General features: G+C 58.0%; 1 protein-coding gene across 3 annotated transcripts; it reads right to left on the bottom strand.

Moving 5' to 3' along the window:
* Positions 1–411: 411 nt before the first annotated feature.
* On the bottom strand, positions 412–27,025 carry CAMKV (CaM kinase like vesicle associated). 3 transcript variants are annotated; one of them, XM_057704742.1, is made up of 11 exons: positions 11,873–12,008; positions 4,758–4,866; positions 4,516–4,647; positions 4,248–4,322; positions 3,895–4,033; positions 3,631–3,751; positions 3,400–3,475; positions 3,165–3,301; positions 2,928–3,006; positions 2,613–2,700; positions 412–2,316 (listed from the first exon to the last, which is right to left on the bottom strand). In XM_057704742.1, exons 2-11 carry the CDS (start codon positions 4,850–4,852, stop codon positions 1,744–1,746), a joined length of 1,515 nt encoding a protein of 504 aa, XP_057560725.1. In that variant the 5' UTR covers positions 4,853–4,866; positions 11,873–12,008; the 3' UTR covers positions 412–1,743. The 3 variants fall into 3 exon arrangements, 2 of the variants coding, with proteins under 2 accessions (XP_057560725.1, XP_057560726.1); XM_057704743.1 differs by having other exon boundaries at positions 2,931–3,006; XR_009048686.1 differs by lacking the exons at positions 412–2,316; positions 2,613–2,700; positions 2,928–3,006; ... (4 more) ...; positions 4,248–4,322; positions 11,873–12,008 and adding an exon at positions 15,369–27,025 and having other exon boundaries at positions 4,524–4,647.
* Between the last annotated feature and the right edge of the window lie 57 nt (positions 27,026–27,082).

The raw sequence follows: 27,082 nt of genomic DNA, 5'->3' as shown, positions 1-27,082 counted from the left end.
GATAGAATCTTTGTGTAATGCCCATCCTGCATCCACTCCCCAATCCAGGGAAGTTCACTTTGGCCATGTGTAAAAGGTCTCTCCTTATGGTGGATGGCCCTTTGTGGGTTCCAGGTCTATACCTAAGTCAAGATAAGGGCTCCTTGTTCAACAGGAGCCCAGAGGTTATTCCTTGGCACAAGCCCAGCAGGGGACCCACCACCCACATGGATTTCTACAGTCCAGAGGACCCCACCACCACCATCAAGGAACACCTGTGGCAAAGATGATCTGTACTCTCAGCCCAAGCAATCCACATGGCACTGAGCACAGACCACCACCTGTGAACCTACTCCCAGCCTTCCCCTCCCCACTGCCAGGGCCCCTCCCCAGTAATATAGAGGAAGCAAAGGCGAGAGGGTGGCCAGAGGCTTTGGCAGAGTGACATTTATTTGCCAGGTTCAGCAGGTACACCGCCCACCGACCTTCATACACCAGAGCAGACCCACGGGCATGCAGGGAGAAGGGCAGGACTACCCCCAAGTGCCAAGCGAGGGCTGGGACCAGTGTGGCTGCCTGCCCAGGCTGTAGTGGGGTCTGACAAAGGGCACCTGCCAGGAGCCTCCATTAGGAAACTGGGGAGCTTTATTCCACTCCCTCATTCCAGCAAAAGCAACTCAGCATGGCTCAGAGGCACCTGGGCCTCTCTCTAAGCCTTGATAGAAGGGGAAGTGGGTCATAGATATAGAGGGGTTTCCTCTCTATTTTGTTGTTGAATTGAGAGAGCAGAAAATTTGCCCCTATGAAGGGCAAACCCCCAAATCAGACTATTGGACACTGCCATGCAGCAGGCCCCCTGGGATAGAGAGGACTGTGGACTGAGCCTGAGGGAGCCCACCTGGGAAGAGCCAGGGGCAGCCCTCCTTGTTTGGCCCAGGGTAAGGACCCAGCTAGGCTGGTACACGAGGTGCTGGGCCTACACTCTGCCCTCCCAGATCTCATTGCCACAGTCTAATTTCTCCTCCTTCCCCTTACAGGCTCATGAAGTTCAGGGCACAGGGTAACCCACTGCAGGACCCAGGAGGGCAGGAAATAGAACAAGAGTCTTGGGAGAAGCTTCCCAGGGACAAAGATGGAAGTTTCTACCCTCCAACTCATTCTCTTGACCCCCATGGCTACCAAGCAGTGCCCTCAGCCATGTGACCAGTCTTGTCGTAAAGCATACTGCCCGAGATGATAGCATTCTCTATACCAGCCTGTTTCCACTCCTAGAGCAGCCCACACACCACAGGCACATACCTTCATGTGCAGGAGCCTAAGACCGCTGACAGGGCCTCGCTGGAGGACCAGCTCTCAGGGCAAGGCCACCCAATTTAGGGCCTGGGAGAGGATGGGACCTGCAGGGCCTGCCTGGGGGAATTGTGAGGCAAAAAGGGAAGGGGAAGGGGAGCAGGGACCTCCTGAGTATCCCTAGAGCAGCATCCCACAAGAAACAGAAACTGATGAAGCTAGCAAAAGACAGAAAAGCCACAAGGAATCCATGCAGGGGCTGGGGCTGGTCCTGCCTCTGGCCTGCCCACCACTCACGCACATACACACAGGAGATGACACTGCTCTCCTGTGGCCCCCAGACATGCCCCATGCTGGGAGGCAGGGGCGGGGGGGGAGCGAGGGCATCATGCCAGTGACTCTATGTACAGTGAGAAGCCCCTCATCCATTCTCCCACCCTCCTGCCCATCCCCCACCCGCCACAGCCTGCCCACTCAGCTGGTCTCCTCCCTCCGAGACTCCTGGGCAGAGCCAGCAGCCTCTTCCCCTTTACTAGAGGGTGGAGCCTGGCCTGTTGCGCCCCCTGGGGCTGTGCTGTCCGGCTGGGCCAAAGCCGGCTCAGGGGTGGCAGCAGCCCTGGTGGCCGGTGTGGCACTGCTTTGGGTCATGGGCACGGTGCTCTCTTCCACGGCTGGTGTGGCTCTCCCATCAGTGGCTGGAGTAACACTTCTGTCGGTGGCTGGAGTTACGCTCCCATCAGTGGCTGGGGTGATGCTCCCATCAGTGGCTGGGGTGACGCTCCCATCAGTGGCTGGAGTGGTACTGCCGTCTGTGGCTGGGGTGGCACTACGGTCTGCAGGGGCTCCATTATCGCTCTTTGTAGCATCACCCGCTGTGGCTGGGGTGGCACTGCCCCCAAGGGCTGGGGCAGCTCCACTTACAGCTGTGGCCCCACCTGCAGCCCCAGGGGTGGCATTGTCTGTGGCTGGGGCAGACTGGGCTGCAGCCGTGCTGGACTGCTCTGGTGCCCTGAGCCGTTTCATGAGGGTGGTCACTCGGACAGCCTTCTGAAAGAAGCACAGTGGAAAGAGGCTCAGAGCGAGGCTTTCGGAAGCTGGATCCATTCCTTCACAAAGGCCACACCCAGACCATTCCACGGTGCCCTGGCTACCTCTGACCACCCCAGGGCTAGGGACCCAGCTGCTCAGCACACCTGTCTAAAGCAGTAGTAGTGGCTACAGCTACACCTGACAGCAGAAGATAAGCTTATGTGTGGCTGAAGGGGTGTGATGCAGGCAAGAAACTGTGGTGCCAGAAGGAGCACTTGGAATCAAGCCAGGAAAGGGAGCCATCCAAGCCTTACCTTCCACTTAGCCCTGGCAAAGTTCTTTTCAATCTGGGCACAGACACCATCCTTAATATTCTTATCAGAAGCAGCATTGCCAGAAATCCTGGAAAGGGAGTCTGGATCTGAGCGGGTATGGCCTCATAGAGACTGTGCCCAGCCCTTTCCTTTTAAGATCCAGGGATTACCAGGCAGGCCCTCTGGGCTGGCCTGAGCTCTCGGTGCCCCCCGAACCCCAATTTGAGGCCTCGAGGATGGAGGCTGCTAGGTGTGAGGAGGACAGAGGCCAAAGGACCCTGGCCTCTCCTCCCATCCTCCCTGGGCCCTGCTCACCACTCATGAGAGATGGCCTCTTCTGCGGTGATCCGCTGGTCTTGCTCTACCTCCATCAGCCTTGTGACCAGGTCTTTGGCTGGGGACAAAGCCAGGGAGAGGCTAGGCATGGGCACCCCATCTCACTGTCTAGAGGTGATGAATGGGCTCAGGGAAAGGATCGGAGTCCAGCAGAGAAGGCCGAGAGCAGTCCCCCACATCAACCCTTTACTACCCTCATGCTGAGCGCCTCCTCACCAGCCTGCGAAATGTCATCCCAGTATGGAGAGTCAAACTCATAGTCGCCAGCCAGGATCTTGCGGAAGAGATTCTTGTCGTGGTTCTCATAGTCATCTTCCTCCACCTCCTCATAGAAAGGTGGATTCCCTGAAAGCCTGCATGGGGGCCCAAGGGCAAGGTCACTCAGGAAGGCCATGGACACAGACCACCACCCCACCTGGCTGCCAACCTGTTGGCCAGCTCATCCACTCACAGGATGTACATGATGACTCCGATGGCCCAGCAGTCCACAGGGCGTCCATACCGCTGCCGGCCTACCACCTCCGGGGCTGCAAACAGTGTCAACATCTGCTGGTCAATACCAGGCCTGGCCGGGCCTTGTACCACTCACATCCATTTGCTCGAATAGGGGCTTCCTCCCCCGCTACACAGAGCCACTCCCTGAAGGCTGTGTCCCACCCTGCCCTGCCCACTCCCTGCTTGCCCAGGTACTCGGGGGTCCCACAGGGTTCCTTGATGAGGCCATTCTCTAGCTTAGCCAGGTGAAAGTCACTGATGACGATCTTTGAGTTCTTCAGCCGGTTGTAGTAAACCAGGTTCTCCAGCTGCTCCAACCAGGAATGGCATGTGGGTGGGCAGAGGAAGACACCATGAAACCCTCAGAGGCTGGACCATGGCCCTGAGGTGCTGCCCACCCTAGCCCCAGGCCGGCTGCCAACTGACCCTTTGACCTGGTTGCTGGCCTCACCTTGAGGTTCCTGTGCACGATCTTGAGTGAGTGCAGGTAGGCCACCGCCTCCAGGACCTGCCGCACCACGTTGCTCGTGTCTCGCTCCGAGTAGTAGCCCTGGTCCAGGATCCAGTCAAACACCTCCCTCCCCGTGGCCCTGAGGGACACCAGCCCCTGAGCCCGGCGTGGGCAGGATTGGGGGTAGGGCAGGAGCACGTGGGCAGGCTGCCTACACCAGGCAGCTGGCTGGGCAAGGCACAGGGGCGTGGGACCCAAAGGGTCCAGAAGGAGGGCTTTCCCTGGCTGCAGAGGGCGGAGCAGATAAAGACTGGGGGGAATGAGGAATCCTGGAACCCCAGACCCACACTCACAGCTCCAGGAAGATAAAGTACTCCTTGCGGGTCACGAACACATCCACCAATTGGAGGATGTTGGGATGCTTCACCCTGGCAGCAGAGAGAAGAGCCAATAGTTAGGGCTGGGTGAACCCCTAAGAGAGGCCCTGGTTGCCACTGTGGGCCACAGCAGACTAACTGGCCAGAGGCTGGTACTGCTTGAGGCCATTGGCCCTCGAAGTCCTTCCCTGCTACCTCCCCTACCCCCACCCCACCCCACCCCACCTCTGGGCCTCATACTCACATCTTGAGGATGCCTATCTCGTTCTTGGCTGCCTTCCGCACCTTGCGGCCATCCCGCTTCTGGAATTTCTTGCAGGTGTGCAGCTTGCCTGTTGTCTTGTCCTTGGCCCGGAAGATCTCACAGAACTCCTCACTGCAGCCATCAGGCACTCCACTCAGCCCTGGCCTCAGCGTGGGCTGCACTCCACTCCCCTTTCCCCAGCCCTTGCCCACCCACCCTTGCCCAGCAGACCCAGCACTCACGTCTTGATGACCTGTCCCAAATCATATCTGTCAGTCACCTCCGATGGCTGGTTATAGTTCTTCTTGTCGCCCAGAGTCACACACCCAAACGGCATCGCCAGGCTCTGAGCTGCGGGCAGGATGGGATCTGGTTCAGCTATAACACTGCCCCCTTCTCCCCACAACATAGAGGCTGCCTTTGGGAGACCCCAACCCGGCTCAGACCAAGCCGGAGGCAGAGTCTACACCAGAAAGAGCTAGAGGGTGGTCAGGATTGGATCCAACCGCTGCTTTTCTGGCCATACCGCCAGCCACTCAGCTTGGCTGCCCAAACTACAACAAGCCCCTGCTTATGAAAAAATATATTAAACCGACATATCTGGGAATCATTTTGCATTATAAATAATCAAAAGAAGATTTATCAAATGATTTATTTAAATTTCGGTTATTTCACAGATGAAGGGGTCTGTAACTACCCAACCATCAGAGAGTCATCTCTGCAAGTCTGAAGATGCCAAGTTTGGCAAAGATATGGAGAAACAAACACTGCTGGTGAAGGACAAGGCTCCCCTTTGCAAAATAGTTTGATAAAACTGCTGAAGTCGAACATACCCTATGAACCAGCAATTGCACTGCTAAATATATGCCCTACAGAAACATGTACAGTTGTGCAGCAGGACACTTGTACAAGAATGCTCATGGCTGCAATATTCAGAATTGCCCCAAACTGGAGACAGCCCACATACCCATCAGCAGCAGGATGTATTGTGGTAGAGTCACACAATGGAATATTGTTACACAACAATGGACATGAGGAGCTACAGCTCTACCCTACCACATGGTCAATTTCACCAACACATTTTTTTGAATGAAAAAAAACACCAAATACATATAGCATGATTCTATTGATACAAAGTTCAAAACAGGCAGAACTAACCTATATTGCTTAAGGATACAGACATACTAGTAAAACTATAAAAAAAAACTCTAGGAAATAAACACCATGAGTCTTTCTAAGAGAAACAGAGAGGTTGTGATTGGGGGAGATTCTGGAGGACCTATTTCTGAGCCTGAGTGGTGATTTAATAGGCTTTCGACTTTATAATAATTTGTAAAAATGTACATGCATGTATTGGGCACATTCCTAGATCTTATATACCACAATAAAAAATGTTAATAAAAATTATGGCCATCCATACTGAAGAATACCTGCTAGCTATTAAAAAGAATCAAAATGTGCTGCTATAAGACAGTCTCTGAGAAAAAGCAGGGGATAGAATGGTGGGTAAAGGGTGCTACACTGCAGTAAATTTTTTAAAGTTTACATACCTATGTACCCTCACAAACTCTTTGGGGGGAAAGAATTGGGTGTCAGAGGGGCAGATTTATATCTATTGTTTATTAATTTTCTGTTAAGATTTGTACTGTGATTACTTTTACTGATTTAATAAATATTGCCTTCAGGCACAGTGCTTGGGGCATTCCTCAGAGGGATAAACCCCATCTGGGTAGAGAAGTGAAGAAAGGCTTTGAGGAACAAGCAGCGTTGGGGCTGGGCCTTAGAGGGAAAGGATTTGCCAGGAGGCATGCAGGGGTAATGGTGCGGAAAAGCAAGACAGGCCTGCCTAGTGCCTCACTGCCAGGGCCCACAGGAGACGGGAGCCATCCGGTCCAGGGGAGAGGTCCCTGGCTAGGGGTGGCTATTCCGGGCACAAGGATGACCACATGCAGCTGACTGCAATAGATTCCAGGCACTCTGGCACCTGGAGCGTGGCACCCCATGGGTCTGCAACCCTGTTCGCCCAGTCCTCACCTGTGGTGCTGAGTGGACTGGCTCCAGCACCCAAAGGAAAAGGCACTCATGGCCCTTGCTCAGAGGTAAACTTCAGGAGGGGAACTGGTGACAATGTCTGGACCCTTCCAGCCCTGACCCAGAGTCGGCCCTCCTCATGCCTGGTTGGTGTGACACTGGGGTGATGACATACTTCACACTGAAGCTGCATTCAAGCTGCTCTGCCTCTGCTAATGGGGCACAGTCTCCCTCCACCTCTGTTAGCACTTGCTGTGCAGAGGGCCTTGGCTACCTAGATGCCTCCCTACCTGAAGTGACTCTCAGCCACAGGGCAATGGAGAAGAGGGGAAGCCACCACCAGAGGAAGCAGCTTGGTCAGAGGGACGCTGCCAGGGTCAAAGGCCAGGACCCATACAAGCCCCCTGGCCAGCCCTGGCTGCTGCCCGCTACCTCCCAGGCGAAGGCTACGCTCTTCCCAGGGTGCCCCGTCCTGAAATTTCTCCCTCAAATTTGCCCTCCACCTTAGGGAACAAATTCCCTTATTCCCTCATCCAGGTTCTTTGGGCTCAGGGAATACAAACGCATTTCATCAGCGTGATTCAAGCCAGGGCTTAAGCCATCTTGTGAGGCACTGCAGAGGCAAACGAGAAGCTTTGAAGATCATCCCCGACTGCGTATCTTTACCGCCACGGTCACAGCCCTGCTCCTGCATCTGCCGGGAAGGAGCATGTGGCTAGAATCCCACTCTCACAGCTGAGAGCAGAGGCATGGCCACCCACCACTGCCGGCCACCCGTGTCTATGCCCTAACAATCCGGGGGAGGGGGCTTGCATCAGTGCCCTCAATGGCTCTTACGTGCAACGATTCCCTTCCCAGGCTGCAATCCAAGGGGCATGTACTGGGTGGGAGGGTGGTACCTCAGCCTACAGGTCTCCCACGAGGGCCGGGAGGGACCTGTGTCCCAGCTCTGCTGCTCTGCTTATACCATTCCCTCTGGCAGGAATGCCCTTCCCCCAAAGCTGCCATCAGGATCCTATTTGTCATGGCAGAGTTATTTATAACATTAAAAAAATCAGCAACTACCTAAACAACCAACAACAGGTGACTCGCCAGCTCAACTGTGTCCACTCAATGGCAGGAAGTGTGGGCACTGGCAAGGGCTCTGCCCACCCTGGCCTCCCTGTGGAGCAGCCTCCACAGGAGCTGGGTGCTGAGACCAGGGCTTAATCTCTTCTTTTCATTGTGATTTCTGACATTATAAGGTTATTTGTGCCATTGATTGTCTGCAACAATCCTGAAGCTCCAAGCTCAAGACGGCCCTTCGCTGAGATAACTTCCACAACCTCCGCCTCCCCCCACCCCACGCCAACAGCTCTCTGCTCAGCCTCGCAGCGTGGGAGGTATTGTATATGCCTGTCCCTGATCTTGGCCCAGCTTTTGGCCATGCATATGCACTCATATCCACAGGAACCCAGGGCTGGTCTCAGGGGTCTGTCTCTACCACAGAAATCCGGGCCTCTGCTCGGTGACATCAGCCTGGAGCCACGTCCTGAAGCCTCGTGGCAGGGGCAGAGACAGATCTGCCTCCCCCCTCCCATGGCTGCCCTGATCTCAGCCAGCCACTGCCTCTCCTCACCAATCTAACTGCACTCACTTGCCTCCACCCCCAACCTGGCCCCAGGGCAAAGAGGAGAAAGGGGGGGCCCTGCTTCCGGATCAGCATCTTGGTCCCCTCCACCCCCATCCACTCTACCATCTGCTACCCACTGCTGCTGCCTAGGAGGCTGCCGGTATGCATACCAAGCCCCTGGCACCTGCTTGCAACAAGGGGGGCCCTGGCCCCAAAGCTGGGAGGAGCAGCTAAGGGACAGCTTCAAAAACAGTAGAAGGCCAGGCAGAAAGAGTGTGTGCATTTCTCACCCCCATGGCCTGGACAACCCAGACGCAACATCCAACATAGAGAGCTCCCCTCCCAGAGACACAGGACCTGGGCTCGTCCTTAAGTCCACACTGAGACATGGGAGGGCACAGAAGTCCCACAGCTGCCGTTTCCCTAGAGACATGGTTGCCTCCATTCTCTGCAGAGAAACTGACTGGTGCGCACAGGGGGCGGTCCAAAGGGAGCTTGGGGGAAGTGCAGAGCCTGGGGGAGCCTCTAAGGGAGCCCGAGGGCCAAGCATTCCCAGACTACTGTCTGCTCCTCAGGTCTGACCCCTCAGGCAGCCCTGATGGAGCCTCTGCCTGTTGGTGCCTTAGTAACAAAGGGTCCCCTAGGGGCCCTACTGCAGCCTCAGACAAGTCTGGCCCAAGCGGAAGCTCGAACGGGACAGAGGTCAGCTCCAGAGGCCCAGGGGTCCCACAGAGAGTCCTGGCCCCTCCTCTACTGGGGTCAGCCTTGTTCAAGCCCCATCGTTCACAGCCATAAACAGGAGCTTCCTGCCACTCTGGTCGTCTGCCACGTGGGGCTCCAAACCTTGCAGTAAACCTAGGGCGGCCAGGAAGGGCCCAGGAGGCCTCCAGCTGCCTCCCAACAACTGTGGGCAACACCTCCCGATTTAGTGGCAGCTGTGAACACCAGCCTGCAGGCACGCCCTCCCCTTCCCTGCTCTCCTCTCTCAGGGACTGGGGCTGGGTTTCCTGCTGTAATAGACATGCCTAGGCCCAAGCTCTGCCCAGCCCACAGCCGAGACCTCACGCATAGGATGTAGGATGGGCAGAAATAGAGACCTCACTCTCAGGTCTACGTCAGGAGGAAGAGTCAAGTTTCTTGCCCACCATCCAACTGCTTTAGGTAACTGGGCACGGGGCTGCCCTGGCTGCGCCTCAGGCTCTAGCTAAATCATGGTCCATAGTTCCTGCTGCTGACTCCCTCCCATCTAATAAGGGCACATGCAGAGGACAGGGGTGCTCTCCAGTCTCAGGGGTGGGCATACAATCCAGTGCTGCCTCCAGAAAGTTCAGCCTTCAATATGCAGGCAGAGCCAAGAGCCAACTCGCCCCTTCCAGGCACCTGGGGTCTCAATCTTTGAGCCCCTTTAGGAAAATCCACTGGGGGCCCTGCTTCCCTGTGAGTGGATGAGAGGAAATTCAGGGATGGCCCCAGAGTAAAGGGTTGCTATGGTGACGGAAGTTTTTTAAAAAGGGGAGGGGAGGGGAAGGGAGGGGAGAGGTGTTATTCAAACCCCTTCTCCAAGAATTCCCTGAGACGTTGTCCTGATTCCTTCCCCATGGGTTCTGTGACCCTGGTCCCCTTAACTGAGAGACTTTAGAAAAGAGAGGGGCAGGGACACAGAGAGACAAAGGCAGAACCTGCGATGAAAGGGGAGTGAAGAGTCAACACAGTAAAAAGGATGCAGGCACAAGGACACAGGAGAGAAACTGGCCGGGGGTTTTGAAGGGGCCTATGGATGCCCAGCCGAGCCCTAAGGCCTCCTTGACCATGTGCTCTGCACACCTTGATCAGGAGCTGCCCCTGATGCCTGGACCTTTGAGACGGACCCCTCCTGTATGCCCCAAGACAGGCACTGAACTTGGTGCGGGACAGCCATAGCTCTGGGGAAGAGGCCAGCTATTGTGGTGCCCTCAGTCAGAACAGTTCCTCAGCCCCTCTCCCTGTCATCATGGCAGCTTAGGTAAGGCAGGTCCAACATGTTGAAGGCACAGGGGTGGGGGATGCAAATGAAGCTTGGAGCCCTGGCTGCTTCCCTTTACAGCCCCTCCTCTCAGCTGACCCAGCTCTGCCTAGACTCCCCAGCCACCCCCGCCCCCATCTGCTGTCCTCTAGAGGCTTTGGGTCCCCAGGGCCTCTCTTGCAGCTCAGCCTAATTCCCTGCCACGGCCGTCCCCCTCCCCGACAATGGATCCTCTCTGAGGGCCAGAAACAGCACCCTGAGCAACCTAGATAGAGACAGGATAACAACTGCACAGCATCCCCCCACTCTGCCTCAGTTTCCCTAGATGGAGATCACTGAGTCTGTGGCGTTCTCCCAGGGCAAGGACTGACCACCTGCTAGGACAAGGGCTGGAGAGCAGGGCCAGCAGCTGATATGGGAAAGGCAGCCTACGGCCCCTGGGGGCCCACACCAAATGCTGTAAAAGAAAGGGAGCGAGACCTCTGCTCCACCCCAGGGCCCAGCCTGACACTGAGGGGAGTGGAGACACCAATTTCCCAGTTGAGGAGACTGGGGCCCAGCAGGTGCCTAAAGCTGGCAGGAATCAACTGGGGGCGGCGGGGGGGGGGGGAGGCAGGAAGGGCACCAGGTCTCCACGGGCGTTCCGGGGGTGTTGGGGGAGCTCAAAGCATGGGCCGTGGAGGAGGGTGACAGGACAGGGGCTAGACTGCTGCAGACTGAGCTTTTGGTGAGGGACAGAGAGCCCTGCTCCCTAGGAGGGAACCTGGTGAAGCAGGCTCTGCCTAGGGGGTGCGGACAAAAGCAGTTTGGCAGAGCTATGGGGGGCTGGGAGCGCCTAGGGTCTCCGCCAGACACTACAGGCTGGGGAAGGCAGCAACTCTCTCGCTCATTGTTCACCCTGCCCGCCCGAGGCCCTGCTCCCCATCGTGCTGCCACCCTGACCCCCTTCCCCAGTGCTGCTGACTCGCCCCCGCTGGCACAGCGACACACATGCGGGAGGCACACGTGTGAGCACCAAGCCCCGCACCTCCCAGCAGAAACATGTGCGTCCCCCACCCCCACCGCGCAGCGATGGGTTGGTGCCTTGGACCCCCGGCGGGCCTTCGAGTTAAGGCTTTGGACGCTGGATCTTGGCTAGGGGGCTGCTGGCCCCCAGGGGCTTGAGCCTCCTCCCCCACCCCGAGGCAGCCCCGCCCAGCCCCCTTCAGGTTGTCGCCCAGAAAGAACTCTCGTTGTCATGGAAATTAGTGACTGCTTAGCGGGAGGGAGGGGGCCCAGGGACAGCTGGGAGGGTCTGGAGGCGGCTCTGGGAGTCAAGAGGGATGGCTTGAGCCCTCGGCCCCTACCCCAGTGGGGCACCACGAATGTTGGAGGGTTAATGTTTTCACAATTAGGAGCCCAGCGAGATGGGGGTGGGATGGGAGACAACGAGGGGAGATTGGCCTGGACTTGGGACCAGGCCAGTCTTCCCTTGGGACCCCCGAGCCGTCTGAGGTGACAGGGAACTTTAGCCCAAGCCCGCACGCCGAGCCCTGGATCTGCAGAGCCCGTGTGTTCTGCCCCCGCCGGGACCCCAAGCCTTTGCAGCGCCCCCAAGCCTTTGCAGCGCCCCCGCGCATTGGGCTACCCGAACCTCGAGCCAAAGACCCAATCCCCTAAGAACCCACAGCGTGCGTTCCGGGGGCGCCACCCCCTCCCGGCTCACCCCGCACCTGCAGCGCTGGTCGGTCACAGGCAGAAAGAGATCGCGGATTCAGTGGGACGCCGAGGGCTCCGGGGGCGGCGGGCAGAATCCGCTCCGGGCACGCGGGGCGGACGCGGCGCCAGCTGCAGCCACTTCGGCTCGCGAACCTCCAGCATCTCCCGCCGCTCGCCGGCACCGGATTCGCACCGCGGGCCGGGGGCGGGGTGGGGGCGGGGCCTCCGTCAACCGGCTCCGCCCCGACCCTGGAGGAGCCCGAGCCCAGCATCCCACTCGAAGCGGGGCTGATGAGGGGTGGCAGCAGGGGCGGTGAGCACTGGCCTGTCTAGCCCCGGCCAGGCTTTCAAAGGCTCCCTTAGGCCCTTGGACTGACCGGGCCACAGAGACCGTAGGGGCCTTCCTAGGCCCACTGTAGAGGGTGCGGACTAGAAGGTGTGGGGAAAGCCTGAGTCCTGGAGCTACACAGGAATGTCTTGGAGGGTAGTGGTCCCCAGGGCACTGCCGCTCTGCCCCAGCTTCCAAAATCTGACCCAAAGAGCGGAACCCACTTAGAAGAACCAAGTGTACAGTCCCTAGGGCAAGCCACGCAACAGACTGGCCTCCCCTAGCTAGTAAATACACGGCGGCGTGTCTGTGCAAGTGAGGGCTCCAGACCTTGAAGGCAGAGTCTCCTACCCACCCTCCCCTCCTACAAGGTCCAGCCAGGGTGGCTGGCCCAGCCTGCCCCCTCCTGTGTGGCACTGAATTTCTCAAGCTCTAAAAGTTATCTATGACAGAATGTAGACTCTGCTTTCTTTCGATTTAATCACCCTTGATCACTTCCTGAGCAGCATCACCGCTGGTGGCCTGGGCTGGGATATAGGGATCCAGGAGAACTACAGCACAAAGGCGCCCCACCAGACCCAGCGCCTGACTGGAGGAGGCTGAGAATTGCCGGGAAGAGGCTCTGGAGGAAGTCCTTGGCCGTTTCCCTGTCCCTTGTCACTGAGGCATATGGACTAAATAAATGCGCGCCCCACCCCCCTCATAAGCCTTGAGGCCAGTATCTGAAGGCCAGACTTAGGCTTCTCTGTGCCTGAATCTGGGCTCCACCCCACCCGAACCCTCTCAGTGAGCCTTCTGACCCCATTCTGGGTGCGGTCATCTCCAAATCCTTGGCCATGTTGAATGAGGCTCTCCTGGATGGTTCCCCATAGGGGCTGATAGGAGTGACTGCCCAAGTGAGGAACTTGGATCTGGGGCTGGGGCTGGAAATTTAGCCTGGCAGATGACTGCTCAAACAGGACCCCTCAACATCTTTCTCCGGGTGGGGTATTGAGGAGCCCTTCATCTCTTCCCTGGTTTGGACACTGCTTCCAGGCCAGGCGGGTGCCACCTCTGAGCTCCCTGGGCTCTGGGTGGTCTCAATCACGGCACCAACTCCACCACTATGTAGGAATCTCCTGGCAAGCTGGGCATCTGCAGGGCAGAGCCTGTGTCTCATCTCAGTATGCTCCGTTCATGTCTGCAGAATGAACGAATGGCCTGGCACTCAGTCCTTCCTGCTGTCTGCCCACTGTCATTGAAACAATGGTTCTCTGAGCTGTATGGTGCATCTGATCCATGGCACATGTGTCACACATATTTGCTGCCTTTCCTGAAGATCATGGCTGTCCAGGCACGGAGAAGCTGGGCCACGGAGAAGCTGGAACGTGGGGGATTTAGAGGCAGGGGAAGAGGTGGCTCACTAGAGCCCCGCCTGCTGCTGGCAGTGCTCCACTTCTTCTTGGTCCCGTGCACACTCCATGTGCCTGTGGGTGAGCACGTGGCAGGGTGTATGTGCACACGTGTGATTATGTCTCTGTGTGTGTGCTCTTACGCCAAGGGAGATGGCAACAGCACTGTGTGTGCAGCAGTGCCCAGGGGCACATGTGTTTGCATTCTGTGTGCACCCAGGCGTGCTTGCTTGCATGTGCACATGGACACTGTAGCTAGCTAGTCCCTAGAGCCACTGGTCCCCTTCCTGCCTGAAACAGGCCTCAGGATCGTAGGGGCTGACTCAGGGTGTGAAAGCTGGACACGGGAAGAGGGCGGACCATGCCCAGGGGTGGGTGGGGGCTGTGATGACCCTACATCATTGGCCATTTCTAGTCTCTCCACAAAGGGCAGCCCCTCACTCTCAGGTGTGTGTGGGGATAGCCAGGTCTTTGCCCTTTGTGGAGAGGGCAAGCTAAAGACGAGAACCCAGTGTTGGGACAGGGGCATGGCTTGAGGGGCACAGGCAGGCTAGGGCTTTAATGTCTTGGCTTCAACCTCCAGCTGCCCTCCAGTCAGGAAGTAGCAACGCCAGCTGAATGCCTCCTCTCAGCTATTCCAGGCCATGGAAGACATGGACCTCTTTTCTTACCGCCACGATTCAGAGCCAGACAAGGTCAGGGGCCGTGGCTTCTAGCCACCCTCCTGGCCAGAGGGACAGAGGGAGGCCCTTTAACACAGGGTGGTGTTTGGGACAAAAGCAGGGCAGTTGCCGTTGGCATTGCCCCATATGAGGCATCTATGAGGATCTCCTGACGAGGCCTGTATCCTGGCCACCCTGTGGGAGGGGGCTGCACAAGTTGGGAGGGGGAGGAGGTGAAGGGAAACCAAAGTTGACAGTTCTGGCTCCCACCAGAGCTAGATAGTCAGAGAGGCAGGATAAGGTGTGAGTCTTCATGTCCACAGACTACAAAGCACGCCAGAGCCTCAGCCCTCACTCAGAATATATCTCCTGCCCAGGATCCAGGACTCATCGGCCCCTCTACCCTGATTTCCTGCCCATGGCCCCAAAGGCCAGCACTCCTATACCTCCATATTCTGACTGGCTGACAGAAGCCCTGCCAACCCAGCATAGAGCTCCAGCCAACGCTCAGACTTTAGGAGGTATCTGCATTATCAGGCCAGCTCCCCCAAGAAGCCCAGACTCTGACAGGGACCCTCCCTTGGGGGCAACACATTTTCCAGGCCCCCCAGCCATCTGTGGAACTGTTCGGCTGTTGTCAATATTGTTGGCCTCAGCCCCCCCGTAGAGGGCCCAACATGGGGAGAGGCAAGCAGTCTTTTCTTCTGGAGCTAGGGGAGGGGGCTGTCCCCCCACCCTTCATGACTCACTCCAGGCTGTGTGGGTTATTACATTATGTTTGAAATTGTCATGGCAACCAGCTGGCAATCAAGGGTAATTGAGCTTGTCGTCAGGGCAACAGGGCAAAACCCACAGCAGCCACTCTCTGTGGTTGCCCTTGGGGTGCAGTAAAGGTCAGGGTAGACCAGGGCCAATGCCAGCCAAGGGGCTCTGGGGCTCTCTGGAAAGGACAGGGTTGCCAAGGCCCATGGAATTCCAGTGTGCAGAGGTAGGATGTGGCTTGGGAGTGCCAAGGCCCCCATCCCTGACCCCATGCCTGGACCCCAGCCCTTCCCTCCACCACCCTGTGCCTAAAATATGCCACAGTGGTCAAAGTAAGCAGAACCAGAGCGAACTTTTATGTGCTCACAGGTGGTACTTGTAGATGGCCCAGGGGCCCTCCTCCTCGTACTCACGGCGGCTGAGCCACAGCCTCCGGAAGGAGTCCCGGGACGCCATGATGGAGCCTCCGAGCCAAGCAGCAACAGCACGGTGCGGAGAGCCCAGCACGGTGGCGCCGGGGCCCAGCTCCTGCCTCAGGCGCTCAGGGAAGCCACTCAACAGGGTGCTGCCACCGTCCAGCACCACATTGGCCAGCAGCTGCTCCTGCTGCTTGGCCTCCAGCCGGCTGATACTTAGGAGGGCTAGCTGTGGAAGGCCCGGCTGATTGAGGCCTAGCAGATTGGGCTGGAAGAGGGCCTCGGGGCAGCGGAAGCGCTCAGAGCCCAGTGTGATGACCTGCTTGTCTGGAAGCACAAAGTCCACCCGGGCCTGGGCACGGGCCATCTCAGCTGTCATGTCCTTGGCCACGTAGCAGCAGGCCTCTTTAATCTGGTTGACCAGCCCTGCCTTGAGCAGTGATTGGCTGCCTGCCAACAACAGCTGAGCCAGGTATTCAGTGAGGTCGGCACCCGCCACATCCAGCCGGTAGGTGTCAAATGGGGCCAGATCCCCGGTGACGATGGGCGCCACGTAGGAGGTGCCATGGCCACTGCCCAGCACCAGCCCAGTGGTGCGCCCGTAAGCATAGAGCGCCAGCAGGGCCTGATGCACTGTCTGCATGGCTGGCACGTGGAAACGTTCAAAGAGTATTTCAGCCACCTTTTCTCGGTTGGTGCGCGGTGAGGTGGGTGAGTCCGCCACAAGCACAGCCAGCTCCTCGGGTTGCACACCCAGCCTACAGTAGAACAGGTGCTGCCACAGCACCTCCAGTGCATCCCAGTCGGAGACCACGCCTCGATTCAGCACCGAGTAGGAGCCCTCTCGGTTCTCAGGCACCGCATACCTGGGCTGGCCCTGGACTGGGTGCTGCAGCAGCTGGACACGTGAGGGCAGCACACTGAGGACATGGTCCTCTCCAGCCAGTCCACATTTGGTGAAGCCCGTGCCTGTGTCAATCACCACGGCTGCCATGTCCTGGTAGGGGCCCAGTAAGTGGCGGCAGAGCACTGGCGACTGCACTGACAGAACATCCATGGTGGGCACCAGCTCATAGCAGGCCCCTCGAAGAAGGCCAAGGTGTGCGGCCACTGGCGAGTGTGTAATGTCCTCAGCTGTCAGCTCGAACCGGGGACCCTGGGCCTCAGTGCCCACTCTGGCCATGGGCAAGACCTTGCAGCCGGGGCCAGGTGTGGTGAATGTGATCAGGGAAAGCTGCTCCTCCTGCCCTCCGGGGGAGCTGCTAGGTTGCCAGGACGAGAGCCCATGCGAGCTGGAGCTTTGACCAGTGCTGACACCAACCTTTTCTCTGTTTACATAGACACAGGTCTCCTCAGGGGCCGGGGTCACCCGAAGTACCTCCGCATGGGTAGGCGGGCCTAATGGCTCACCTCCCTGGCCCAGGGTGGAGGCCTGACCAGCCTCCCTAGTGGTCAGGGGACCTCTTGAGAGAGTGGGCTCATTGGCGATGGGGGGTTCTTGGGGAAAGGGAGGCTGCCTAGTGAGAGAACGCTGCCTGGCAATAGGGGATCCAGTGAGAGGGGCCCGACCAGGAAGAGGCGGCTGCTTGGTGGAGGGGGTCTGCTCAGCTAAGGGTGGCTGTCCGGAAAAGTGGGTCTGCCCAGTAAGGGGACACTGCTCTGCAGAGGGAGGCTGACCAGTTGAAGGGCGCTGTCTGGAAAGGGGATGCTGCTCAGCTAGTGGGGGCTGACCGCCGAGGGGGGCCTGCCCAGCACCTTGGACCTGAGCGTTGTCAGGGTGAGCAATAACGACCTCTTTCTGATTGTGGCTGCCTGTATTCTCCTGGAGCAGGAGTCTGAGCACCTCCTGGTTTTTGGCTGGAGGTACAGGCTCTGGGGTCTGCTCTGAGTTCATCCACTGCAGTTTCTTGTCCTGGACCATAGAGGTGTCCTGCATCCCAGAGGCATCCAGCATCCAGATGGTGTGACTAGCTTCATTTTTTTCAGCGTCAGACCAGCCAGGATCATGGGCATGGCTCAGTATCCTCTCTCCAAATTGGAGGGGCATCCCCAGTGGAACAGGCCCAGTGAGCATCCCCATCCTGATGGGTGTCTCAGTACCAGGGGAGCCTTGTGACTCCAGGTTGAGCCTGGCCTCTTTGGGAACCAGGGCCACTTCTCGATAGCTTCCAGATGAAAGGCTGGAGGGCACGGGGCTGGACACCATGGGCGTGGTGGACCAGAAGCTGGAGCGATTGCTGTCAGGGGAGAGGATGGGCATGGCCAACGGCCAGGTGGACAGTGTATTTTCAGAGGCATAGATGGATGGGTGGCTGGGCATGAGGCCCACCAGCACTGCCCGTGAGCCCATGGGGTCATGGCACAGGAGCCCCATCCTGGTGTTGCCGGTGGCCATATCAAACACCAGCACACGGTCTTCCACGGCATCCTGGAGCTGGCAGGTAGGGGCACTGGGAGGGGGTATCTGCATGGTTTCCCTAGGAGGCTGTACTTGGGGTGGGTTGTGGCAAGTTACTTGGTGGGCAGACGGCAGCATGTTGGAGCAGGTGTTGTTGCAAACATTGAAGGGCTGCTGACCTGGCTGAGCGCTGTAGATCTCCTGGTTACCCCTCTGGGGCTTGGGGGTTTCAGGGGGCCCTGAGTCTGGTTTGGGGCTGCCCAACCTGGAGGTCAGGGGCTTCTCCACTTGGTTCTCGGGCTGCCTTGGTAAAACCAGGCTTCGGGCAAACTTGAGCTCCTGGGCCTGGTCTGGGGACTCTCTTGGAGTGAGTGCTGGGGTGGGAGGCTCATCCTGAGAATGGAAATTCACTTTGTCCTGGCAGGATGTGACCCCTTTGGAAGAACTGGACTGGGCTGACCATTGGTTGTCACATTTCCTGGGCAAGAGGTCTGGGGACAGGCCCTTGGTGATGGCATTTGTGTTGGTCACATGGTCAAGGTTGCAGGTGTAAGATTCAACTGCTGCTGATGTTGAGATTGTATCCAGAGCTGGAGTATTTGCCCGAGCTGGAGTTGGAGTTGGAGGAGTTTGAGCTGGACAGGGGCACTTGCCCTGGCCCTGATCTTGGGTTGGAGCCAGAAGAGGACTTTGGGCTGCAGCTGAGCCATCCTCCCCTGAAAGAAAATACGGTAGCCACCGGCTCTTCCTAATGCCCAATGAGGCTATCTGGCCAGGGCTGCAGGGGCCTCTGCCCCAGCCTACTAGGACTTTAGCTGGAGTCTTGCCCTCCCCCGCCATCTGCACCTGAAGCCGGGAACAGCAGAGTCTGTGCTGGGCCATGTCACTGGTGCCGTCATTGCGCCTGCACACCGGTAGGGCCAGGCTCCTGTTCTCCATGACGAGATGTGTTTGGGCTCCCACGTTAGAGCTTGGAAACGAGCTAGTGGAGGGGAGTCTCAGGGAATCCTGGGAGGCCCTCTCAGAGCCACACTGGGAGCTAACCTCAGCAGGGTCCCGGAGCTGCTGGTGACTGGGCTCATGGGTGTGGGCCTGGGAGGCTGTGCCATAGGCCCCTTCAGAGATGGCCTTGGTGGACAATGACAGCCCCTGCCTTGAGTATACAGATCCTGAGTTTGTCCATGGTCCCTGGGACCCTCTAAGGCCACCCCCCACCTGCTGGCTGCCAACTGAGGGGTGGCCCTGAGGGCCCGATGGATCAGGGCCCCCCACTTTCTTGGTGACTTCCATAGTCCTGCTCCATGCCCTAGGTGCCCTGCCCCCACTTCATTGCCATGGCAACCGCACACATCACAGCCCCCAGTGACCTGGGGGAGGGTGAGAGAGTGTGGGAAACCAGGGGCCCCACCCCCCCGAGGAATGGGGGCCTGCCCAGGGAATCTTGGGGGACAGAAAGGCCCCAGTGAAGTCATCCCTAGACTGGCCTCCTCTCTCCTTGCCAGCCAGGTGACCACTCTGCCCAGGCCAGCCCTTGAGCGAGGGCAGTGCTCCTAGAGGCGAGGGCGTGTATAAGGCCAAGGGGAAAAGGTAGGCAGGGGAGATACGGAGGAAGCCCCTGGGCTCCCAATCTACCTCAGATGCCAGACTTGCCTCTTTCTCCCCATTTCCCACGTGGCAACTTGAGACTTAAGCCCTGACCCAGGGATGCAGTTCCAAGTGTGTGGCACGAGGCCTTTGTGGGGGCCAGAGCCCCTTCACCACTCAGTCCTGAGAGGCAGAAGTGGGTGAGGGGCCCAGGCCCAGGCTCTAACTCCCCTCCCGCATGTTCCCCAGCTCCTGCTCCAGGGACAGCAGCTCCTTGGCAGTCTTTCTGCTCCAGATGGTTTTCCTCTGCCTGCTCTACACAGAGCCCCCTCCCCAGAGCCACACGTCCTTGAGGCCCAGGACCCGTATCCCACGGGGGTGGGGATGGGGATGACACAGGCAGGGGTGGGGCCTCTGCTCAGAACCCTCAAGTCAGAATGTTCTAGCTTTTGTCACGTTGTGTCAACTTCACCTTGGCCAGAAGAGGGGCAGAACACTGGCATAGGGCTAGGCCACAGTGCACACTGGGCCAGCCAAGTAGCAATTATGGGATGGGGAACAGTAGGGACACAGTGGTTAAGGGGTCTGTCCTCACAGTGGGCACAGGGCTGGCTACCCAGCAGGGGTATGGTGGGTACAGAACTGGGTACACAGTGGGGACAAGTTGGACAAAGGACTGGACTTGGAGAGCACACAGGAAAGCAAGCTATTTGACCAGGTGGGTGGCTGCACCCTCCAGTTCATAGATGGGCAAACAGAGGGTCAGGGAGGAGCAGGATGTGCCTGGACCAGCAGCCCAGGCCCCGATGTGCCCTGCAGCCACAGAGGACAGGCCTAGTTTGGGGAAGCAGCCATGGCCACAGGCCTGAGTGTGGAGGTTCTGACTGGGGCAGGGTCAGACCTTCCTCCCTCCCCCAGCTATGAGCTCGGGGCCTCCTCCCTCTGTCCTCCAGGACTATCCTTTCTGGCCTCAGTCTTTCTACCCAGGAAACAGGTTTATGGAGAATGAAGCTGTAGTCTTGTCCTCTGAAGCGCTGTGTTTTCACAGAAGTTAAAAAGAGTGCTTACGGTTGGCCGTGGGGTGTGAAGCGATGCGACCAGGGACCAAGGCTAGCGCTGGGCTTCATCTGCGCCTTCCGGACTCGGCACCGGGCACAACCTGACTCAGCCATGTCTCAGGCCCCCGGGCCCCCTCCCCCTGCCCCAGACGCTGCCTCCAGTGAAGAACGGGGACTGATGTGTCTGGACCCTGCTGCTCACCACACATGTAGGGCCCAGGAAGGGGGCAGAGCTCAAGGGTCTGCAGCCTGAGCGCGTGTGCACGCGCACACACAGACCTGCCAAACACGATTAACTTCATTCATCTCTGGCCCCAAGCAAACTGTTTCTTAATTTTGTTTTGCTTTTCTCCATGACAGAGATGCTAGTAGCAGCCTCTTGTGCTTGCGGGAGGGCTGGAGAGGCATGGAGGGAGGCCCGGAAAGTCCCTGCCTGTCTGACCACTGAGCCATCCCCCTGCCTCCTGCGGAAGTGAGGCATAACCCTCCCTTTCAGGGCTGGAGTCCCCAGGAACAACCAACCTGAGAACGGTGCGGCCCACGGAGGAAAGACCAAAGAAGGCAGTGTGGAGAGAGGAGAAGCCTTTTCCCACGTGGGAAGCAAACCCCGCTGATAGCAATGAGAACAGTGACTGCTTACTGGCTGGGCCCTTCCTGTGTGCCAGGCAGTTCTGAGCACTGTTCCAGCCCCACAGCGATTCAGCGAGAGCCGGGCGCTGTCATCCTTATTTTACAAATGAAGAAATCAAGGCACAGGGAGGAAAGAGAATTCACAGAGGTTGCAGCTAGTGTGCTGTAGAGCTAGAATCTGAAGCTAGGCCATCAGACTCTGGACCCACACTTTAGGAGCTTACGGTGCCACTACTGGGTGCCAGGCCCAGGGTCACGTGGGCATGGACCCGACTAGAGGGGAGCCAACATGCCTCCCTTCCGAGTGCTGCAGCCCCAAGCCCTCACCCAAGCTGTATCCCACATGGCCCTGTTCCTCCTCCCAACAGCAGATGGCTCAGGCCTGGGAGGGGGTGTTTTCCTGGGGGGCACTAAGCCAGTGCCTCCCAAGAAGCTGGTAGTGCTGAGTAGGGGCTAGTTACATACCCTGTGGGACCAGGCTGAATCCTTTGTACTCAGAATTCTCGGCTGGCTGAAGCCCATCGCTTCATCCAGCTGCAGGGAGGGGCAGCAGGGCAGTTAGAGAGGCTCCCAGGCTGGGTCCCTTCTACCCAGCCCCCAGGGATCAGGCAGGGACATTGCCCCTGTACCCCTCCCCCAACATGTTTTTAAATAGTCTCTCACCAGGAAGAAGGGCATCCAATTCTATTTCTGATTCTGGAAAGTGAGGAGGGCCAACATGTTACCATGGCAACCTGGAGAGCCCCTCCCCCAGGCTGAGCCCATTCCCCAGGCTGAGGGCTGTCTGGGATGGAGGGGCCAAGAAGCAACAGGAAGGAGCTCAGTCTGATGGCAAGGCCATACAGAGGCTCCTCTGTGAGGGCAGGTTCCAGCACTGCCTCCCTTCACACTTCACCTGACCTTCAGGCAGGCAGGCTCCGGTGAAGGCCCCAAACCCTGTGGAGAGGGTCAGACTTCAGGAGATGGGAAACTCTGAGAAACCCTCCTGCCCAGTGGATCAGGCTGGAATCCTCCTACCTAGGAGGACTTGAGGATGGTGGGCAGGAAGGCCATCAGGAGGAGAGGCACAGAGGGCTCGATTCCACCCTGTGACCAGCCAAGTCTCCCAGACCTGATTCTCCAACACAGATGTATTTTGGGCTCGGTTATGTTCTCAGGAGTCAGCTCTGTCAAGTCCCTGGCCCTGCACTCTTCCAGTCTACCTGCCTTCCCCTCCCTGTACTGTGGAAGACTCTGGACATGTCCAAAAATCTAGGATCAAAAGGAGCCTTAAAGAGCTCCCAGCGCAGCCAACCACTTGATCATAGAAGTGAAAAGCAATGCCTGTTTCCCCAGAGGCTCATCCCTGCCTACTGTCCAGGGGCTCAGACACCAGCCCCCTGTCCCAGAGGCTGCACATGGGTAGCACGTAGGTGTGTGGAGGGTGGGCACTCCAGGTAGGAGCACAGCCCAGGCAAAGGCAGGTTTCTGAAGAGACCCAAAAAGACCTTGTGATCAACCCTCTCTGGGTTCTGATGGGAAACCAAAGCCCCCCAGGAGGAAGGCGAACCCTTCGGCTCTCAGCTCTATACCTAGCACTCTGTGTTTTCCTCTCCTCCCTGTGAACTCTAACTTCCTGCTTCCCTGGAAGTCCCTCCTGGCCAGAGGGCACCCATCCCATGGAGGCAGCCCCATGTTTGGAGGAGCTGGCACCTTCTCCCTGCCCCGCTGCCTCACCCCAAAGAAAGGCAGGCACAGTGCAGAAAACCCCAGTCCTAGAGGAAGCTGAGACAGGGTGAGGGGTGATAATCCAGTCCTCACCTGGGATGTGAAAGGCAGAACCCAAGAGTGCAGGAGGACGTGGTTTTGAGCTCTAAGGCACAGGGAAATTTAAATAACAGATGTTTAAACAACCTTCCCTGCAAGCCATGGTGCATTGACCCCTCTGCTGTGATGTGTTATAGCTTAAAAATAGCCCACAATGAACGGCTCTGAGCTCCAATTGACTCAAGCTTACGTAACTCTGCGTGAAAGATGGCCAGCCGCACCAGCCAGGAGGACAACAGCACAGGCACCCTGACTGCTGTCCACAGCTGGTTTACGGGCTGTGCTGTGCTCCTCACCCTCCCCGGGAGCAGCGCCTCATCCAGGAGCTAGCAGCGGGGAGGACTCGGGGGATGGGGAAGGAGTCCTTGCTGCCAGAAACACGCAGGACTTCATGCCTGGCAAGAACAGACATTCAACCACACCTGCGAAGGGCATGTGAGGAGAGCTGCCCTCCCTCAGGGTCCCTGAGGAACCTGGGCCCAGTGGAGGGTGGGGGCGACTTTAAGAACAGATGGGTGGGTCAGAGAGAACAGGACAGGAGCCCATGTGGGCAGAATGACTGGGGCAGTCCAAAGAATTCCTTTCCACCTTTGAAGAGAGTGCACCCCAGCTTGGAGGGACATGTCAGAAGGACGGATGCCTGGCTGAAGCTGTCACTACCATGGAGCCCAGGGGTGGAGCTGATCCTCTGGGGGCCTCTAAGTCTCCATGGTCCAGGCTTCACAGAGTGGCAGGGGGGTGCGGCTTGTGGCATGAGGGAGGGAGCTCTGGCTTCCAAGCTGATGGAATCCTGTGATCTTGGCCACCAGCTGCTTTTGGGTCCCCTGCCTTCCCTGATGCATTCCCAGATTCCAAGTGCCCAGTCCAAGACTGACCACAAGTGTGTAAGTGGCTAAACCAACAAGAAAGGGAACAGACTGGAGAGACGGCAAGGATGCCCCTGGCCCTCGTGCTCCCTCAGCCTCTGCCCATACTGAGCCCCAGGGAGTCGGCAACCTCCCTCAACTCTGGCCACCTAAGCTCAAAATAGGAACCATCATGGGCCTGGCCTCCCAAGCTCCCACAGAGCAACAGTGAGACTGGTGAGGGCCAACTACGAGGGCCCTCCTGCCACCTGCCTAGCAAAGGTTGGCTGTCAGGACCACTAGTGCCTCTGCTTCCCTTCCAAGATTAGGGCTACCAGATGGGTGGAGCAGAAACTGTGGGGGAATGGGGAGCCGTGGAGGGGCAGGAGCTGGTCCTAGGTTCTCTTGGCATCTAGACTAATTGAGTTAAAAACCGCGACTGGAACAAACTCCAAAAGAATGGAGGGAGAGACTGAGGCTCAGCTGGCCTCCCTGGGCCCAATGGGGAATTCTGGGGGTGGTTCATCACTCATCCCCCACCCTCCAGGCCAGAGCAGCTCCACCTCTGAGCTGGTTGGACCCTCACACGGGCAGAGCGGAGGCTCTGGGTGAAGCGATGCTTGGTTCCTGGGGTCTCACAGAGGAGAGTTCTCCAGCCCAGTGTGGAGTAAAATGTGTTTTTAATCAGGGCCCGGCAGATCCCGGATCAGCACTCAGCTACCGATTCCCAAGGCTGCTTCTCTCCAGGCAGAGACCATAAGTGTGAGAGATGCATCCTGGGCCTTCCTGAGCCTCAGGCACTCCTAGCAAGGCCCATGTCCCCCAACCCCACCTGGCACTGGGGGGGGTCCTGCTCTCTCCTACAGGTGTAGGGAGTTAATTCATGAAAGGGCACCAGAGGTGGATCTGGGACCTCATGGGCTGCACCAAGGGAGTGACTGATGAAGCCACTGTCCCAGATAGGTCTCAGGGTTTGAAATGGGGCTGTGCCTGGAGCCCTCAGGTGTGACTCCTAGAGAGCCTTTGGATCCCTGAGGAACTTCTCTGAAAGGCTGAGTCTTTGGCATAAGGGGAATCTCAGACCAGAGTCATGGTTCCCCATCAGAGCAGGTTGGTCTACCCCATGCCTGCCCTCCGGGTGCCAGACAACAGTGACACCAGTGGGCAGTCAGGAGGGCGTGAGTCATCTGCTGCTTCTTCAGCCCCAGCTCCCATCCTGGCCTTCCTCCAGCCTTTATTGGCACCTGCTGGCCCCCAGCCCCACTGGGCTGTGATGGAGGGAGATGAAGAGAGGAGCTGACACCTGCTCTCCACAGCTCATGGTGGGAAGGCTGGACTCCCAAAGCCCTGGGCGAGACCTGTGCTCATGCCATCTCACCCTAGTGGCAGGCCCAGGCTCACCAGGACCACCAGCAACCATCCCCTTGGTCTGGCCACTATTCGGGCCTCCCCCAAGGGAAAGGCAGTGCAGCCTTTGCTAGTCCTGGAAACCACTCAGAGAACTCCTGGTCCCCCTAGCCCATCAGGGGGCCTAGAACTAACCCTGCCTTCCTCTCCTTCCTGGCGGCCCCCAGTCAGGAACTGGAAACCCTGAAGTCGTTCCAGCTCCCGGCACTCCAGATGGACTTAAGACTATCAAGTGCCTCTGAGAAAAAGAGTTCAGAGCTTGGGGCCTGCAGCATCAGGGAGAGGGGCTTCAGCTGCGCCAAGCACCTGCTGAACTGTGTCCCCTCCATGGAGAATTCTGGCCCTGGAGGCCCTTGGCCCAGAAACAGGCCCAAAGCCCCACATTCTGGCTGCACGGGAAAACGGACATCCCCTGAGCTTCTTCCGTCTCCTTTCTCTGGGACTCCTCTCCTTGCTAAGCTTCCCTCCCATCCAGAGACCCCCTTCCTCTCTGAGTCCCTCTCTTATGAACAGAGAAGCTCACAGTCCATAAGCTGCAGAGGCCAGTGGGGAAGGAGCCTCAGTCCAGCTTCAGGGAAGCCTCTGAGCCTTCTTCTCACTCCTCACCCAGCTCCAAGCCCTGGGTGACCCTTAGATTCCAAGGATGAGATTAGGGCACAAGGACTACAAGGTGGAGGGATGGAGACAGTCCTTTCCAACTGGTATGGGGACCACAGCTGTGGGAGTGCTCCAGGACATTCCACTCACCTCTCTCCCAGCCTCAGGGGTGACACAGTGGGAGAGAGCCCAGGGGTCCCTGGCAGAGCACGCAAGGCTACAACCTCCCCTGTGCCTGCACTCACGAGCGTCGGCAGGGCAGTTCTAAACAGCAGACCGAGTCCATCTCTCTCCCCCTCCAGCTCATAGGGCCCTGATCTTCAGGTGCTTGCACTTGAGCATAAGAGTCTCCTTTTAAGCTTTACCCGTCTGTCCTCAGAGTCCTTTGGGTCCCCATATCTGGGCCTCCCTCTGGCCTGAGGTGACAGAGTGGGCAGCAGATGGGTAGAAAACAAGCAGCTCCAGTCCCAAGGAGACCCCTACTCTGCTTACCAGGGAGCTCTTGCCCAAACCCAGGATTCCATGCATGACAGGGCAAAGGGCTGGGGACTCAAAGGGGAGGGAGCCTACTCCCCTTAGGGTGAGCCAGGGCCTCCCAACTGATGAGACAGAGGCCATGGGGGGCCTGAGCAAGAGAAGGAACCACCACAGTGCATGTCCTGGGCCTGTTACCCTGGTACCCAATTATCTACACCAGCAGGATCCAGCTGCCCCCCAGCATTGAGGGCACGGGGGAGGGGTAGCACAAGGCTGTTCTCCTTCTCCGGTGAAGCCTGCCCCTCTAGTGGCTATTGTGCAGTGGCCTTGACGAGTATAAATAGCCTGAGCAGTCTGCACCTCGAGGCTGGTGCCTTGAAAGTGTGGAGCTGAGGCCTTGCTGCTGGCTCATCTCTCTCAAGGCTGCAAGAGCAAAGCTGGCAGGGTTGGGGGGGAGGGGAGCAAGTCTCCATGCCTTAACAGTTGGGGGGTAGGTGGAGGTAGGGGAAGGCTGCAGGGGGAGCAGGGAGCCCTGGAGTGGGGCTCGGGCCTGGGGTATGAAACAGGCAGACTGGGCAACAGGAGAAGCCATCCTGGCTGCTGCATGTCTGGGTACTGGGTATTCAACCCAACCCTCTTGGTTCCATCCAAAAGTCCCCAGGACCCTGTAACCTGGGTTTGAGCCTGGCCTCCCCTTCCTGTTCTCTGGAGCCTTCTTGCTGACCAAACCCCTTTCCAGCCTCAGGGTCTTTGCATGTGCTGTTCACTTTGCCAAAGACTTTCTTCCCCCCGACCGCTTCTTGCACAGTTCCCAACTGACAAAGTCTCAGCAAAAATGTCACCTCCTGGGGTGGTTTCCCTTA

Source organism: Hippopotamus amphibius, chromosome 13, assembly GCF_030028045.1.
Source record: "Hippopotamus amphibius kiboko isolate mHipAmp2 chromosome 13, mHipAmp2.hap2, whole genome shotgun sequence".
NCBI classification, from domain to species: Eukaryota; Metazoa; Chordata; class Mammalia; order Artiodactyla; family Hippopotamidae; genus Hippopotamus; species Hippopotamus amphibius.
The sequence above is the reverse complement of the archived record's forward strand: the minus strand, read 5'-3'. Positions and strand labels throughout refer to the sequence as shown.